Source organism: Neofelis nebulosa, chromosome 7 (assembly GCF_028018385.1).
Source record: "Neofelis nebulosa isolate mNeoNeb1 chromosome 7, mNeoNeb1.pri, whole genome shotgun sequence".
Classification (NCBI taxonomy): domain Eukaryota; kingdom Metazoa; phylum Chordata; class Mammalia; order Carnivora; family Felidae; genus Neofelis; species Neofelis nebulosa.
The window spans coordinates 119,258,329-119,275,323 of record NC_080788.1 but is presented as its reverse complement, the minus strand read 5'-3'; the positions used below and the strand labels follow the sequence as shown (position 1 = coordinate 119,275,323).

The 16,995-nt window shown below is 45.0% G+C and overlaps 1 protein-coding gene across 1 annotated transcript in view; it reads left to right on the top strand.

The window, feature by feature from the left end:
• The window catches only part of ZFYVE1 (zinc finger FYVE-type containing 1), a 54,069-nt gene that overhangs the window by 19,703 nt on the left and 17,371 nt on the right, over positions 1-16,995 (top strand). Inside the window, exons 3-4 of the mRNA XM_058739550.1 lie at positions 4,627-5,131; positions 9,251-9,465. Of these exons, the coding sequence (XP_058595533.1) occupies positions 4,627-5,131; positions 9,251-9,465 (720 nt within the window). The remainder of the gene's footprint in view (positions 1-4,626; positions 5,132-9,250; positions 9,466-16,995) is intronic.

Sequence of the window (16,995 nt, the reverse complement as noted above, 5' to 3'; positions counted from 1 at the left end):
GGGAGACACAGAATCCAAAGCAGGCTCCAGGCTCTGAGCTGTCAGCACAGAGCCCAACGTGGGGCTCGAACCCACAAACCAGGAGATCATGCCCGGAGCCGAAGTCAGAAGCTTAACCGACTGAGTCACCCAGGCCCCCCTGTTTATTTATTTTTAAAGTAATCTCTACACCAGTGTGAGGCTTGAACCTACAACCATGAGATTGAGAGTCTCATTCTCTACTACTGACTGAGCCAGGCAGGGGCCCGGAGATGTTTCATTTTTACGTAGACTCCGTTTAGATCTCACCACATTGCTGATTTAGTCTCTGAATGAACAACTGGGCAACAAGCTAGTGCAAGCCCAGTTGCCACTGCTGTGTCCCTGGATGTTTTCACAATGAACTGGTCTTGAAATAATCATGGCTAATATTTATCGAGGGCTTACCGTGTGCCAGGCAATGTGCTGCGCCCTTTACCTGCTTTATCTCCCTTAGCCCTCTCAGTATCCCTGGCGGGTATGGAGTGTTAGTATCTCCTTTCCCTGAGGCCTTGGTAGCGAAGTAACTTTTCCAAGGCCACTCAGCCGCAAAGCCAGGAGTGGAATTTGGGAGTTTCTGTCCAAGAGCTCGGGGGAAGAGCAGAAGGCAGAAGTTGGGGAGGGGAAGCTTTGGTGCAGTGCTCTTGCTGTTGTGTAAGGGCCGAGGAGCATTGCAGACATGTGGAGCTGGGTGGGGTGGCCGGCTCTGGCATGGCTCGCTGGGAGGCAGGCCGCTTCTTTCACTCCAGGAGTGGAGCAGAGTGGGGTCATTGATTGCAAACTGGCAGAACGAGTAGAGCAAGCGCCTTGTTCCCTTCTGGCCCCTTCCTTCCGTCATGAAAGGGAATCTTCTTATCTTTTCTTTACCCCTTATGTTCCCCCCCCCCCCCCCCCCCCGGACTGAAAATCAGTCTTGCTGCTGTCTAGGCTGTTCTCTCCTTTCTAGCTCAGGGGAAACCGGCCACAGATTAGGATGATTTGAGTAGTAGAACAGGGAGCGAAATAACATGGACGGCAGAAGAAGGAAAAATGAAATATGGTTTCAGTTTACGAGGCATTTTCTCAATTTACCTATTTATTTGACTAGCAACCACTACCCAGTCTGGGAGGGCAAAGATGACTATGTCCTCCCTTTACATGTGGAAAAAAAAAAACAAAAACCCACAATCAGTCCATGTTAAACGATTATCCAAGGCTTGTCAGTAGAGAAACCAGCCTAGGGCTTTGAGCTCCTGGAATTCTTTGCATTGAACTCAGATGCATAGGCCCAACACAGGAACGTGTGTGTTTAACATTCCCCAGGACACTGGGTGTCAAAATCATACCCCCTCGTGCTGACAGGGAGTGCTTTATTTTCATCCCAAATGTGTTGTTTGTTTATATATGTTATGTATATCACTTGGTGGATACTAACATAAATCCTGAGGCACTTAATTGTGTAGTTAAAGGCTCCCACATGCCCCCTTTTCAGGTGCCCACCCTATGTATCGCAGAGAACCATTGCTCTGTGGGCTGACAGAGTCACAACAGAGTAGACTTCCCGGGGAGGAAATCCCTAGGCCTAGTCTTCTTCCCCAGGACTGTTTGGAAGGTGCTGGCTCTCGAGCCAACCACTCCGACCTTACCTGACTCTTTGCCAGTAGAGCTTTATGGAGCTTTTGTCGTCTCTTTCTCTTGTGGCTGACCTAGCAGTTTGGAACCAGTGAGTGACCCCAGTCCCAAACGGGCTGTTCCATGTAACTTTTTGTTCCTCCCAGTTGTCTGGGAGGTCAGTGAGCCCATCACCAGGTGTGTCGAATGCTGCTGTGTGTTAAGCCCTATGGAGGATATAGGGTGGAGAAAAGTGAGTAAGGTACCTAGCAACATGCATGACATTCATTCATTCATTTATTCATTCAGTAGCTGGATATTGAGCCTCTCCTATGTTTCAGGTTGTATCCCAAACACTAGGGATGAAAACATAGGATAGATATGGTTCTGCCCTCATGGATCTAGTTAAGGGCACTGTCATTGCAGTAAGCATTCAGTAAATTATTAGCATTGCCATTAACGTTAAGGCTATTAATAACGTAACAATAGTGATGTTATTAATAGGATCATGAGTAGTTTACTATCTTGACGAGGTTATGGGAAATGAGGGCTCATATTATCACACCCATGGCCTGAATATATTTCTCTAATTGCTCTTTGTCAAACCAGCAGACTCTTAAGAATCAGGAAGGTGTGTTTTCTCTTATGGCTAAAGGATACTGGGTGTAAAGGTTTATCACTCCTTGCTGGAGCAGAACATGGCTTATTTAGATTAGGAACTTTGGCACTGGGATTCTGTTTTCTGAGAGTAGGAATCCCATCTTTCTGGGGGTCCAGTCTGGGATCTCACTGGTACTGGGTCTCTTCTCTCCTGTCCTGACTTTTTTTTTTTTTTTTTTTAACATTTATTTATTTTTGAGAGACAGAGACAGAGCATTGAGCAGGAGAGAGAGAGGGAGACACAGAATCTGAAGCAGGCTCCAGGCTCTGAGCTGTCAGCCCAGAACCTGACGTGGGGCTTGAACCCACGAACTGTGAGATCATGACCTGAGCTGAAGTCGGACACTTAACTGACTGAGCCACCTAGGTGCCCCTCTCCTGTCCTGACTTCTTAAAGAATTACAATGTTCTTTAAACTGTGAACAGAGGAATTATGGGATGGATGAATTTTAACCAACACTTAAAAAAAAAAAACAAAAAACAGCTTTACTGAGATGTGGTTCATATGACCGTATATTTTACCCTTTTATTTATTTAAAAAAATTTTTTAACATTTATTTGTTTCTGAGACACAGACAGAGCACAAGTGGGGGAGGGGCAGAGAGAGAGGGAGACACAGAATCCGAAGCAGGCTCCAGGCTCTGAGCTGTCAGCATGGAGCCTGACGCGGGGCTTGAGCCCACGAACTGTGAGATCATGACCTGAGCCGAAGTCGACGCTTTAACTGACTGAGCCACCCAGGCGCCCCTATTTTACCCTTTTAAAGTATATAGTTCAGTGTTTAGTGCATTTATAAAGTTGTGCAATCCTTAACACTAATTCCAGAACATTTTTATCACTCAAATAGAAACCCTATACCCATTAGCAGTCATTCCCTAGTCCTTCCTTACCCCAGCCATTGGCAACCAGTAATATACTTTCTGTTATTATGAATCTGCCCATCATGGATATTTCATATAAACGGAATCATAGAATATGTAGTATTTTTGTGTCTGGCTTCTTTCACTTAGCAGGATGTTTTCAAGGTTCAGCCATGTTGTAGCATGCGTCAGTACTTCATTCCTTTTCGTGGTTGAATTATAATACTCCATCTTATGGATACACCACATTTTGTTTATCCATTCATCGGTTGATGGACCTGAGGGTTGTTTCCACCTTTTGGCTCTTAGGAATCTTGCTGCTGCCACGAACATTCAATGTTCAGGTTGGTGTGGACATATGTTTTCGGTTCTCTTGGATACATACCCAGGAGTGGAATTACTGATATGTATGGTAACTCCGTGTTTGACTTTTTGAGAAACTGCCATGCTGTTTTCCAGAGTGGCTGTGCCATTTTACATTCTTACCAGCAGTGAGTGCATAAGCAGTGCAGTTCTTCCATATTCCCACCAGTGTTGTCATTGTGTGTTTTTTAAAGTACTCTCAACCCCCAACATGGGGCTTGAGCTCACGAACCCGAGATTGAGTTGCATATGCTCACTGACTGAGCCAGCCAGGCACCCCTAATAAGTACGTGAAGACTTGTATTATTCATTTGTTTGTTTGTTTATTTTTTTAACCTTTTTTTTAGTGTTTATGTTTTGAGAGAGAGACAGAGAGACAGAGCACAAGCCAGGGAGGGCCAGAGAGAGGGGGAGACAATCCAAAGCAGGCTCCAGGCTCTGTGTTGACAGCTCAGCCAGGGCTCGAACCCACAGACTGAGATCATGACCTGAGTTGAAGTCAGATGCTTAACCCACTAAGCCACCCAGGCACCCCTGTGTTGTTATTTTTTTAAAGCTCATTTATTTTGAGAGGGAAAGTGAGAGTGGAGGAGGAGCAGAGAGAGAGGGAGAGCTCAGAGCCAGACGCGGGGCTTGATTCCACAAACCGTTAAGATCATGTTCTGAGCCAAAACCAGGAGTCAGACACTTAACTGACTGAACCACCCACGCGCCCCAGGAGTTCTTTAAATATTCTGGAATACTCGTCCTTTATTAGAGAAATGATGTGCAAATACTTTTTCCCATTCTTTGGGCTTTCTTTTCACTGTCTTGATGGTATCCTTGCAGAATACAGATTTTAAATGTCATATCTAAGAAACCAGTGCCTAATCCAGGGTCACAAAGATTTGCTCCTATGTTTTCTGAGAGTTTTATAGTTGTAGCTTTTTCACGAGCATTAAATTGTACTGCCTGAGGGTTTGAAAGTTCTTAGCTGTTTTCTGCGGGTTAGGCTGGGTGGGAGGCTGTCATCCTGGGGCTTTTTTCCCCTTGCCACCTGGACAGTCCATTCAAGGACCTTGACTTTGAGAAGCAGGTTGTTCTTGCAGATTTTCTAACTAGTATGCATTTTATATTCCTTTTTTTTTTTTTGAAGGTAACGAATGAAGAAGACTTTATTAGGAAATTGGACTGCAAACCTGATCAGCATCTGAAGGTGGTTTCTATTTTTGGAAATACTGGTGATGGAAAGTCTCATACTCTTAACCATACTTTCTTTTATGGTCGCGAAGTCTTCAAAACGTCCCCTGCCCAGGAGTCCTGCACCGTGGGAGTGTGGGCAGCCTATGACCCAGTCCACAAAGTAGCGGTGATAGACACAGAAGGGCTCTTGGGGGCTACGGTGAATCTCAGCCAGAGAACACGACTGCTGCTTAAGGTCCTGGCCATCTCAGACCTCGTCATCTATCGAACTCACGCAGACCGGCTGCATAATGACCTCTTCAAGTTCCTTGGGGATGCCTCTGAAGCTTATCTCAAACACTTCACCAAGGAGCTCAAGGCTACCACTGCCCGCTGTGGCCTGGATGTCCCCTTGTCCACCCTGGGCCCTGCTGTTATCATTTTCCATGAGACTGTGCACACTCAGCTGCTGGGCTCTGGTAAGTGGACAGGGTACCGTGTCACAGATCGACCTTTCTGGGTACGTGGAGGCAGCCGCTGGGCTGCAGTAGTAACTTGGTGGTGGTGGATTGCCCAGTAAAATTTCTGCCTGGGGCAAGACATGAAGGAGTGTTTGAAGGAGGATGGAGTGAGCAACCACGTCAAAATCTGCTTATGGTCAGGATGAGGACTGAGGATTACAGAAGTCCTTGGTGATCTGGATAAGACCTGTTTCCCAGGGATGGTGGGCCTGAAAGCCTGATCAGGGTAGGATCAAGAGAGAAGAGGAGGAAAGGCATTAAGGTTGTGCATATATTCCACTCTTTCAAAGAGTTCAGTTACAAAGGGAAGCAGATAAACGAAATGATAGCTGGAGGCTGACTTGGGATTTCAGGAGATTTTCCCGTTTTTAAATTGAAGCTGTGAGGTATTGCAGAGATTTGTGTACTGGTGGGAATGCTTCACTAGGAAGGGAATAATGCAGGTGGAAGAGAGCAGGACAATTGGAGTGAGGCCCACGTGGGTGGGTTGGCCTTAGGAGCAAGGACAGTCCCTCTGTGAGCACAGGAGGGAAGGTAGATTGTATGGACATGATTGCAGGTAATTGGTAGATGTGGGGTGTGTGGGGGAGTTGTCTTCCTGTTTCTATCTCCTTAGAGAAGTAGGAAGTAAAATCATGATCGGAGGGAGGATGGGGGAGCAGGTGCAGCAACAGTAATTGGACACAGGTGGGGGCAGTAGTGTGGGCCCCTAACACAGTTGTATCATTTACCTGCTCCTTCAGTCAGAAGAGTTTCTTTAAAAAAAAATGTTTATTTATTTTTGAGACAGAGAGCGTGAGCGAGGGAGGGCAGGGCAGAGAGAGAGGGAGACACGGAATCCGAAACAGGCTCCAGGCTCTGAGCTGTCGGCACAGAGCCCGATGTGGGGCTCGAACCCACGAACAGTGAGATCATGACCTGAGCCGCAGTCAGTCGCTCAACTGACTGAGCCACCCAGGCGCCCCAAGTCAACAGAGTTTCTTAAGTGCACAATGCCACATGCTGAGTGCTGGTGTGCAGAGCTGAAAAAAAGCGGTTCTTGCCCTTGAGTAGCTCACAGTTCAGTTGGGGAGACCACATGTGGTCTCTTCTGTAGTGGATGTAGGTCCTGGAGCTGTGGTAGTACAGAAAAGGGACTTTTTTTTTTTTAATGTTTATTTATTTTTGAGACAGAGAGAGACAGAGCATGAACGGGGGAGGGTCAGAGAGAGAGGGAGACACAGAATCTGAAACAGGCTCCAGGCTCTGAGCCATCAGCACAGAGCCTGACGTGGGGCTTGAACTCATGAACCGCGAGATCATGACCTGAGCCGAAGTTGAACACTTAACCAACTGAGCCACCCAGGTGCCCCAACTTTTTTTTTTTTTTTTTTTTTTAATATTTACTTTTGAGAGAGCGAGAGAGTGTGAATGGAGCAGGGGAGGGAGAGAGGGAGACACAGAATCTGAAGCAGGCTCCAGGTTTTGAGCTATCAGCACAGAGCCCCATGTGGGGGCTCGAACCCATGAGTCGTGAGATCACGACCTGAGCCGAAGTCAGGTGCTTAAGCGACTGAGCCACCCAGGCACCTCCAGAGGAGGGAGGATCTTTATAGATCCTAAGGGGATCTAGGAGAGGGGAGGTGATGTTTGAACTCTGGACAGGTGACTTGATAGGGCAGTGGGGGAAGGACGCTCTGGAAAGCCCAAACCCCTGGTGGTTTGAAGGAGCAGATTGTGTCTAGGAAACTGCATGTGGTTCTCTAATAGCTTCCTAAGTTCCGTTCTAGCCACTCAGTGCACCTTCCACACAGCATTCAGGGAGATCTTTTCAAAGGCTTTATCGATAATTTAGATCGTGTCATACTCCTGCTTACAAGCTGTCGGTGGCTTTCACTACAAACTAGTTACGGTGTCCTTACTGTTAAGTCCTGTCTGTGTCTCTGAACTCCTTCTCTGGTTATGTCCTTCATCCCCTTCTGCTGCCCACTGCCTGCCCCCGCGCACGTGACGTATATGCACACTCCCTTTAGCAGACACGCCAGCCTTTTCTGTGTTACCACCTTTGCATATGCTGCTCTGTCTGCCTGGAACACTGTTCCCTCAGCAGGCCATACTTCAGATCCAACTCAGCTCTCACTGGCTTGGAGCCCTGGCTCATATCCCCTGTAAAGTGGTCCTTCTTCCTGCACCCTCGTGGTTACGCTCTGTTCATTTGCATCGGGGCACCTATCACTATCTGAAATCATCCTGTGTGCTTCCTTGCTTGTTTTTGTTTCTTTCCCATTAGAGTGGAAACTCTATGAAGTCAGGAACATTGCCTGTCTTGTAATCTCTATCTAAAGAGCCTGGATGAGTGCTTGACACATGGTTGCCTCTCATTAGATGTTTGTTGGATAAGTAAATGAAGTGGCTCGTTGTATCTGAAGCACAGATTGTACAGGAGGAAATGGTGGAGCTGCTCGGGGGCCGGATCACAGATGCCTTGACTCAGTTCTCAAGTATGACAGGAGCCCCTGAAGGATTTTAAGCAGGGAGTTACATGATCAGATCTATATTTTCAAAAGATCCCATGGCTGCCCGTTGCAGGATGAACTAGAGAGGCATGCCTGGAGGCAGGGAGACCAGCCAGGACGTTACCACGGTACTGGATGAGAAGTGATGGGGGCCGAGCCAGGGCAGTGGCATGGATAAGAGGGAAGTGGAGAGACTGGGGCCGAATGAAGGATGTGGGTCTAGCAGGAAGATGAGAAATCTAAATGTTCCAGCAGAGGCTCCTTAGCAAGTGACTCTGAGGTAAGAAGACTGGAAATGCTGACTTTCAGATGCCTCCTGTGATTTGCATTTTTATGCCACTTTGGATTTTTACAAATTTGGTAAGGGGAAGGTTTAATTTTTAGCTCAGGATTTTGAAATAATGAGCCCTTCATGGATAAAAAAAATCTTGTTTCTTTGTACCATCTACCGCTAGGTGGTTTTATTTTTTTTTACTTTTATTTTCTTAAATTTTATTTATTTGAGAGAGAGAGTAAGAACAAGTGCAGGGCAAGGGCAGAGAGAGAGAGAGAGAGAGAGAGAGAGAGAGAGAATCCCAAGCAGGCTTCGTGCTGTCACCATGGAGGTCGATGCAGGGCTCAATCCCATGACCCTGGGATCCTGACCTGAGCTAAAATCAAGAGTTGGATGCTCAACTGCCTGAGCCACCCAAGTGCCCCTAGCTATTTATCTTAAATGTTCATTGGTAGATAACTGGTTAAATATGCCTATAGAATGGAATGTAGCTATTAAAAAGAATAAAGAACTTCTCAGAGTGTGTCATGAAAAGGACAGATAATTACAGTATGTTATTAAGTGATACAAGCAAGTTGCATATATGTGTTGGTAAGTGTGTAGGAAAAAAAAAAGGCCCGAAAGGGTAAACACTGAACTATAACAACCTCTGGGAAGTAGGAGAGAGCGGAGGAAATCTATTTTCCTCCATGCTTTGACATGTTTGGATTTTTTTTACAGTGAGCAGATTAAAAAGAAAAAGACTTTCCTTTGAAGTATAATGTACATACAGAAAAGTGCACATCATGTCAAAAGTGTATAACACAATGAGTTTCACAGTCTGGATGTACCTGTGAAATGAGTACCAGACCATGACATGCCAGCACCCACTTCATGGGGAAGCCCTGCTCATGCTCCCTTCTAGGCAAGGCTAACCTGAAGTCTAACAGCGTAAATGAGTTCTGCCTGTAGGTGTACGTTATATAGAGTCAGACTATATACTACTTTTATAGTGAAAGACAGATTTTCTTTTTATTTTTTTAATTAAAAAAAAAAAATTTTTTTTTTCAATGTTTTTTATTTATTTTTGGGACAGAGAGAGACAGAGCATGAACGGGGGAGGGGCAGAGAGAGAGGGAGACACAGAATCGGAAACAGGCTCCAGGCTCCGAGCCATCAGCCCAGAGCCTGACGCGGGGCTCGAACTCACGGACCGCGAGATCGTGACCTGGCTGAAGTTGGACGCTTAACCGACTGCGCCACCCAGGCGCCCCCAGATTTTCTTTTTAAAAGAAGGGTCATTGTTTATGTACCTGTTTCCTTGTCCAGATCACCCCTCCGAGGTGCCAGAAAAGCTCATCCAGGACCGGTTCCGGAAGCTGGGCCGCTTCCCTGAAGCCTTCAGTTCCATTCACTACAAGGGAACGAGGACTTACAACCCTCCCACGGACTTCTCTGGGCTCCGGCGTGCTCTGGAGCAGCAGCTAGAGAACAACACTACCCGTTCTCCCCGGCACCCGGGGGTCATCTTCAAAGCCCTGAAGGTCAGTTGGCTCCTGCCCCAAGTGCCTCTCACTGGGGTACCAGTGGGTGGCGAGAACACTCTGCTCCCATGTTGTTGCTGCTCCCATGTTGTTGCTGGGGCTGGAAGGACAGGTTGTAAGGAAAGGAAGTGCATGAGTGGAGTTCACAAGTGTTGAGTGAGCTCATCTTGCCGGGAGCATGAGTACAGAGGAATCTTGGGTGGTAATTAAAAGGTGATGGGTCCCCATGTCAGAAAAACCCGGTTTTCAGAGGATAGAAAAAGCGTTCATTTCTGCGTGGTGTGGCCCAGCCCTGGTGAGATGACCTTGTACTGAGGCTCAGCTATCTGAACAGGATTCACCTTTTTTTTTTTTTTTTTTTTTAAGCCTGTATTAAATTTATTTAAGAAGGCAACTTTTGTTATCAGTATAAATGGAAAACCACTGTCACAGGTAGAAGTTTCCCAAGATAAAAAATGAACACAGACACACTATAACAGTAATTGCTGTTTATTGTATATTAGCATTCAGAGGAATGTGTATAAATTAGTTCATTTAATCCTTACGCCAAGGGCGCCTGGCTGGCTCAGTTGGTAGAGTGTGTGACACTTGATCTCGGGGTTGTGGGTTTGAGCCCCATGTTGGGTGTAGAGATTACTTAAAAATAAAATCTTGGAGCACCTGGGTGGCTCATTTGGTTGAGTGATTCTTGGTTTAGGCTAAGGTCAGGATCTCACAGTTTTGGGGGTTTGAGCCTCGCATGGGGCTCTGTGCTGGCAGCTTGGAACTTGCTTAGGATTATCTCTCTCCTTCTCTCTCTGCCCCTCCTCCACTCATGCTGTTTCTGTCTTTCTTAAATGAAAAGTTAAAAAAAAAAAATCTTTATAAAGAAAAAGTCCTGAGCGGCCTGGGTGGCTCAGTCGGTTAAACATCCGACTCTGGCTCAGGTCATGGTCTCACTGTTCGTGGGTTCAAGCCCCGTGTCAGGCTCTGTCCTGACAGCTCAGAGCCTGCAGCCTGCTTCAGATTCTGTGTCTCCCTCTCCCTCTGCCCCTCCCCCACTCTTGCTCTGTCTCTCTGTCTCTCTCTCTCAAAAATAAAAAAATTAAAAAAAAAAAGAAAAAATCCTTACATCACCACCCTGTATGAAGTACAGTTACCATCCTCATTTTACAGATGAGGAAACTGAGGCACAGAGGTGAAGTAATTGGTTACACAGTTCGTAAGTAGCAGCAGGTATACACCCTGGCTGGTTTACTCCAGAACCCCATATAACCAGTAAGATTCTCCTGCTTCTCAACAAATATAACAACATATTATTTCCTCTCTAGAGACTGTTGTTCATGGAAGGAGACTGGGACTTGTTTTTTCTTTATTTAAAAGGGGTATTAGGTTCAAGAGATGATAAAGATAATGTTGTTACCTAAGTGAGACTTTCTCTTTAACAGAATTCTGAAATTTTGAAATTTTGAAAATGAGTTTATTTATTTATGTTTTTAAAGTTTATTCGTTTTACTTGTATATATATATATAGAGAGAGAGAGAGAGAGAGAGAGAGACAGAGAGAGAGAGAGAGAGAGAGAGAGAGAGAGAGAGAAAGAGAGTGCACAGGCAGGGGGAGGGGCAGAGAGAGGAGGGGGAGAGAGGGAGAATCCCAATGTGGGGCTTGATCTAGTGAACTGTGAGATCCTGACCTGTGCTGAAATCAAGAGCTGGACACTTAACCAGCTGAGCCACCCAGGCACCCCAAAATTTCTCTATTATAAAAAATACCACAACTGTATATCATAAAAGCTCTTTCTATATTTGGAATTATTCTAGGTTATATTCTCTTGAAGTAGATTGCATCAAAAGCGTGTGTGTATGTATATATCTATGCATCTATCATCGCATTTGTGCTGTTTCGCATAGTTGGACATGGAATCCTATTTAAGTATTTTTACTTATTTGGTGTCTTTTTTTCGGTTTTTCTGTTTTTAGTATTGCAGGGATTTTGTTTCAACACAACCTCTTATTTATTTTACCATTCTTGATAATTCATCAAGTGGATGAATTAAAAAATTAAAAAAATTCCTTTTTGCAGTGTGCTCTTTGTGCTAACCGCTGTGTTACCAGGCCTGCAGGCTTAGGACAGAGGAGCAGGAAGGGAGCAGGGCGTTTGGGGCAGTGCTGCGGGTGTGGGATCTGGAGAGAGGCTGGGGATTGTTGACAAGATTGGAGCTAGGGTCGTGAGAACACCCCGAGGACTAGGGGATAGAGACTGGGGCCGGGAGGGATAGGAAGGAAGGGATAGGAGAAAGGGGTTTGGCATAAGATGAGGTAGGCTCTGTGCACACTGGAACAAACATCAGACATATGCGCATTTGCCCAACCCATTGAGGTTTTTAATTTTATTTTTGTTTAAGTTTATTTATTTATTTTGAGATAGAGTGCAAGTGGGGAGGGGCAGAGAGAGAGGGAGGCAGAGAATCCCAAGCGGGCTCTGCACTGTCAGCGCAGAGTCGATGTGGGGCTTGAACCCACAAACCGTGAGATCGTGACCTGAGCTGAAGTCTGACGCTTAACCGACTGAGCCACCCAAGAGCCCCCTCCACTGAGTTTTTAAAAGGTTCGTATTGGGGTACAATATAGACAATTAGTGAATATGGGTAACTTGTATATGAGCGTTTCTTGTACTATTCTTTAAACTTTTCTACAAGTTTGACATTGTATCAAAATGAAGAGTTATCCTTTAGGGGCGCCTGGGTGGCTCAGTTGGTTGGGTGTCTGACTTCGGCTCAGGTCATGATCTCGCAGTCTGTGAGTTCGAGCCCCATGTCGGGCTCTGTGCTGATAAGCTTGGAGCTTGGAGCCTGCTTCGGATTCTGGGTCTCCCTCTCTCTCTGACCCTTCCCAGCTTGTGCTATGTCTCTCTCTCTCTCAAAGCAAACAAAACAACAACAACAACAACAAAAAACATTAAAAAATTTTTTTGAAAAGTTACCCTTTAAACAAACTTTGTGGTTTTTGCATCGTGGTTGCTTTAGGCTGGATGTTTGTATCCTCCCAGAATTCACGTGTTGAAACCCTAATGCCTGATGTGATGGTATTGGAGGGCCTTTGGGAGGTGATTGGGTCATGAAGATCGAGCTCTCATGAATAAGATTAATTTCTTAGAATGAAGCCCCAAAAAGCTCCCTCGCCCCTTCCGCCAAGCGAGGAGGCGGTACAAACGCACCATCTGTAAACCACGAAGCAGGTCCTCACCAGAACCTGACCTTGCTGGTATTCTATCTTGAGCTTCCAGCCTCCAGATCTGTGAGAAATACATTTCCATTGTTTAGAAGCTATCCGGTCTGTGGTATTTTGGGTTCTGGAGTCAGACAGACTTGTAGGAATATTCCAGTTCTGCCACTTACCATCCATTTACTTGGTCTTGGGAACTTTAGTTTATTTGTTCGTTGGTTCATTCATTCATTCAAAAAATAAAAGAGTGCATCTATGTGCCAGGTAAAGTTTGAGGTGCTGGAAATACGGTGGAGGACAAGATAGACAATAACCTTTGTCCTTAGAGGACTTCTTCAAACCTTTCTCCTCATCTTTAAAATAGGGATAACAAAAGAATGTTCCCAGGTGCCTGGGTGGCTCAGTCGGTTGAACGTCTGACTCTTGATTTTGGCACAGGTCATGATCTCATGGTTCATGGGATGGAGCCCTGCTTGGGCTTCTCTCTTTCTCTCCCTCTGCCCCTACCCCACTCATGCTCACATACTTTCTCTCAAATAAAATTAAAACTTAAGAGAAAGGGCGGGGTTGCCTGAGTGGCTCAGTCAGTTAAGTGTCCAATTCTTGATTTTGGCTCAGGTCATGATCTCACGGTTCGTGGGTTTGAGCCCCATGTCAGGCTCTGTGTTGACAGTATGGAGCCTGGTTGGGATATTCTCTCTCTCTCTCTCTCTCTGCCTCTCCCCTGCTCTTGCTCTCTCTCTCAAAATAAATAAATAAAACTTAAAAAAAAAAAAAAAAGAATGTTCCCGCTGAAGTTGAGCTGAGGATTGAATGAGAGCAACAGTCTTGAAGAAACAAAGCACTTGGTATATAGTAAACGTTCAGTAAGTGTTCAGTGGTGTGGATGATTCAAAGGAAAAAACTATGAAAAATGATTGTATTTGAATCATTCATGAAATACATACTTCTAGTTAGAGTTGAGGTACTTAAATGTATTGGCTTATGTCCTTGAAGTGGCTCAAAGGTAGTCACAGTGGAAGATTCCACCGTCAAAAGAGGCAGAATCCATACCCTGTTATACAAAGAACTGTAAATCTGATCAGTATACATAAAAATTTTTTTTTTAATTTTTAATGTTTATTTTTGAGAGAGAGAGAGCAAGCAGGGGAGGGCAGTGAGAGAGGGAGACACAGAACCCAAAGCAGGCTCCAGGCTCCAAGCTGTCTGCACAGAGCCTGACATGGGGCTCGAACTCATGAACCATGAGATCATGACCTGAGCCGAAGTCAGATGCTTAACTGACTGAGCCACCCAGGCTCCCTGATTAGTGTACATTTTAATGACAAGGCCAATGGCTGGAATTCTAGAATTCCTTAGGTTTTCTCTAAGCTAACCCAGCTTAATGTCTAAATTAGACTGTCAAGCACACTGAGTGCTGTAAGCAGTAATTAGCGCTCAGGGATTTTTTACCCTCAGGAGATTTGGATGTCCTCCTCCAGGCCAGTTTGTTAGGCAATTTTGAAAAAAATAGTTACACTCTATGCGTAGGAGTTGGTATGGTTCATGAAGTTTTCTGTAAATACACTGAGCCTGGTCAGCTGGAGTTGCGATGATTCTTGGTAACCAGGATCTGTGGAGTTTCACTTGGACCCTGTATTCTTTAGTCTCTGGAGTGGAGACTCAGGACATACGGCTTCTCTCCACGGGCAGAAGTTATCTATTGAAGCATGCGTCTTTGACTCTCCCCAGGGAATTGTGGCTTTCTTGCAGCTTGCTGAAATCCTGGAAAAATTTGTTTTTGTCTTTTTTGGTTGTTGCTTTTTAAATTTCTTCTTTAGGTCAGAAGTTGTTACTTCTCTGATTATCATTCTGATGGAAAGCTACTGGTGAGGTTTGCATTAGGCAAATTGACCCAGTAGAGTTTTATTGCTGTTGAAATACACTAACTGAAATCTTCATAGTTCATAGCAGTATATAATAGAATGGCTGTCCTTCTCCATTTATTTTTTAGTTTTTTAAGTTTATTTGTTTATTTTGAGGGGGGGAGGGGAAGAGAGAGAGGGAGAGTGAGAGAGTCCCAATGTGGGGCCCGAACTCATGAACCACGAGATCATAACCTGAGCTGAAACCAAGAGTTTGATGCCTAACCCACTGAGCCACCCAGGTACCTCTCCATTTATTTTTTATTTGGCTTTATTTTGTTGTATTCATTTTTACAAGGAGCCTTGAATTCTTTTTGGAACAGATGAGTGGGGATGGGCTTAAACAGATAAATTATCAATGCCAAAATAATTTGTTTGGCTTCCTGCTTCTCCCAGTTTTTTCTTTCTCTCTCTGGTATTCTTAGCCTTGTCCTGTTCCTCGCTAACTCAGTAGAAACACTTCACGAAGTGGTATGTTCTAATATGACAAATGTAATTTTTTTTCCTATGTAAATTTCTCTTTATTTAAAAAAAAAAATTTAATGCTCATTTTTGAGAGAAAGAGACAGTGCAAGCTGGGGAGGGGCAGAGAGAGAGGGAGACACAAAATTTGAAGCAGGCTCCAGGCTCTGAGCTGTCAGCACAGAGCCTGACATGGGGCTCGAACTCACGAACCGTGAGATCGTGACCTGAGCCGAAGTCAGACGCTTAACTGACTGACCCCGGCGCCCCAATTTCTCTTTATTTTAGATAAGACGTACAGGAATATTGTCAGGAGAAAGTGTATAAACTTTTAAGAGCATGCAGACACAAATCACAAATGAGGGAATCAAAACTGGGATGCACAAATAAAGAAATCTCAGCTCTCTAGGGATCAAAGAAACTCAAATGAAAACTCCAGTGGTATGAGGGCAAACACTGAAAAGTCTGGCAAGAAAATGTCCAAAAGGATGTGAAGCAGTGCAGACTCTTACTGACTTCCCATGGTGGTGGCGGGGGCGGGGGGCACCTGGACACCTGGGTGGCTCAGTCTGTTGAGCATTGGGACTCTTGATTTCCCCTCAGGTCATGATCCCAGGGTTGTGGGATCCAGCTTTGTGTTGGGCTTTGTGCTGAGCGGGGAGCCTGTTTAAGATTCCCTCTCTCTTTGTCTGCCCCTCTCCCACACACACTCTCTCTAAACAAACAAACAAAACAAACAAAAACAAAACCTGCCAGGTGAAGTTAAAATTAGTACAACCATGGCTTCTGACTGGCTCAGTTGGTAGAATGTGCGACTCTTGATCTTGGGGTCATGAGTTTGAGCCCCATTGAGCATAGAGGTTACTAAAAAAAAATTAATTAAAAATAAACAAAATTAGTACAACTGTTTTGAAATGCAATTTAGAAATATCTAGTGTAGGTGAAGATATGAGTAATACATATTCTAGGTGAATCATCTCTAGGAATTTATCTTAAACTCTTCCACAGGAACATAGGAGACCTTTAGAGGGGATGTGAATAGCGCATTCTTTTGTAATGGCAAAATAATATAAGCTAAGTATGAAAAAGTAGATAAATGGTGGTATGTGAGTCTTTGCTACTTATTTGTTTGTTTTAATTTTAGAGAGAGAGGGAAACAGAATCTCAAGCAGGCTGCATGCTCAGTGTGCTTGGGGTTCGATCCCATGACCCTGGAATTATGACCTGAGTCAATATCAAGAGTTGGACACTCAAGTGACTGAGCCACCCTGGTGCCCCTCTTTGCTATTTATTTATTTGTTTATTTTAAAGTTTATTTTGAGAGAGAGAGAGCTTGCAGTCGTGGGGGAGGGGGACAGGCAGAGAGAGAGGGAGAGAGAGAGAAACCCAAGCAGGCTCCATGCTGTCAGTGCAGAGTCTGACGTGGGCTCCATCCCATGACCCTGGGATCATGATCTGAGCTGAAATAAGAGTCGGACACTCAGTCAACTGAGCCACCCAGGTGCTCGTCTTTGCTATGTATGTATGTATGTATGAATGAAAGAGAGCATAAGTGAACGAGGGGCAGGGAGTGAGAGAGCGAATCCCATGAGGGGTAGTCCCCCGGGTGTAGAGAGAAAGAGAGAGAGAAGAATGGCTCACTTGAAGCAGGGCTCTGTGTTTTACCTGGAGTGGAGCTCGAACTCAGGAACTGTGAGATCATGACCCGAGCTGGAGTCAGCTGCTTAATGACTGAGCCACCCAGGTGCCCGCTACTTATTTAAACAGAGAATTGGGGTCAGAGTGTATGTATGTGCAGTTACATACTTTGCTTTGTTCACGGAACATTGAAGCCTAGTGTTTTCCCCCATGCCATTAAATGTTTTATGAAAACACGTCTTGAAAAAAAAAGCTGTCTGCTTTTCGTTTATACGGAGGACGGATCATTTTTTACATTTAGTTAATTTTGCTCTTTAGTAGT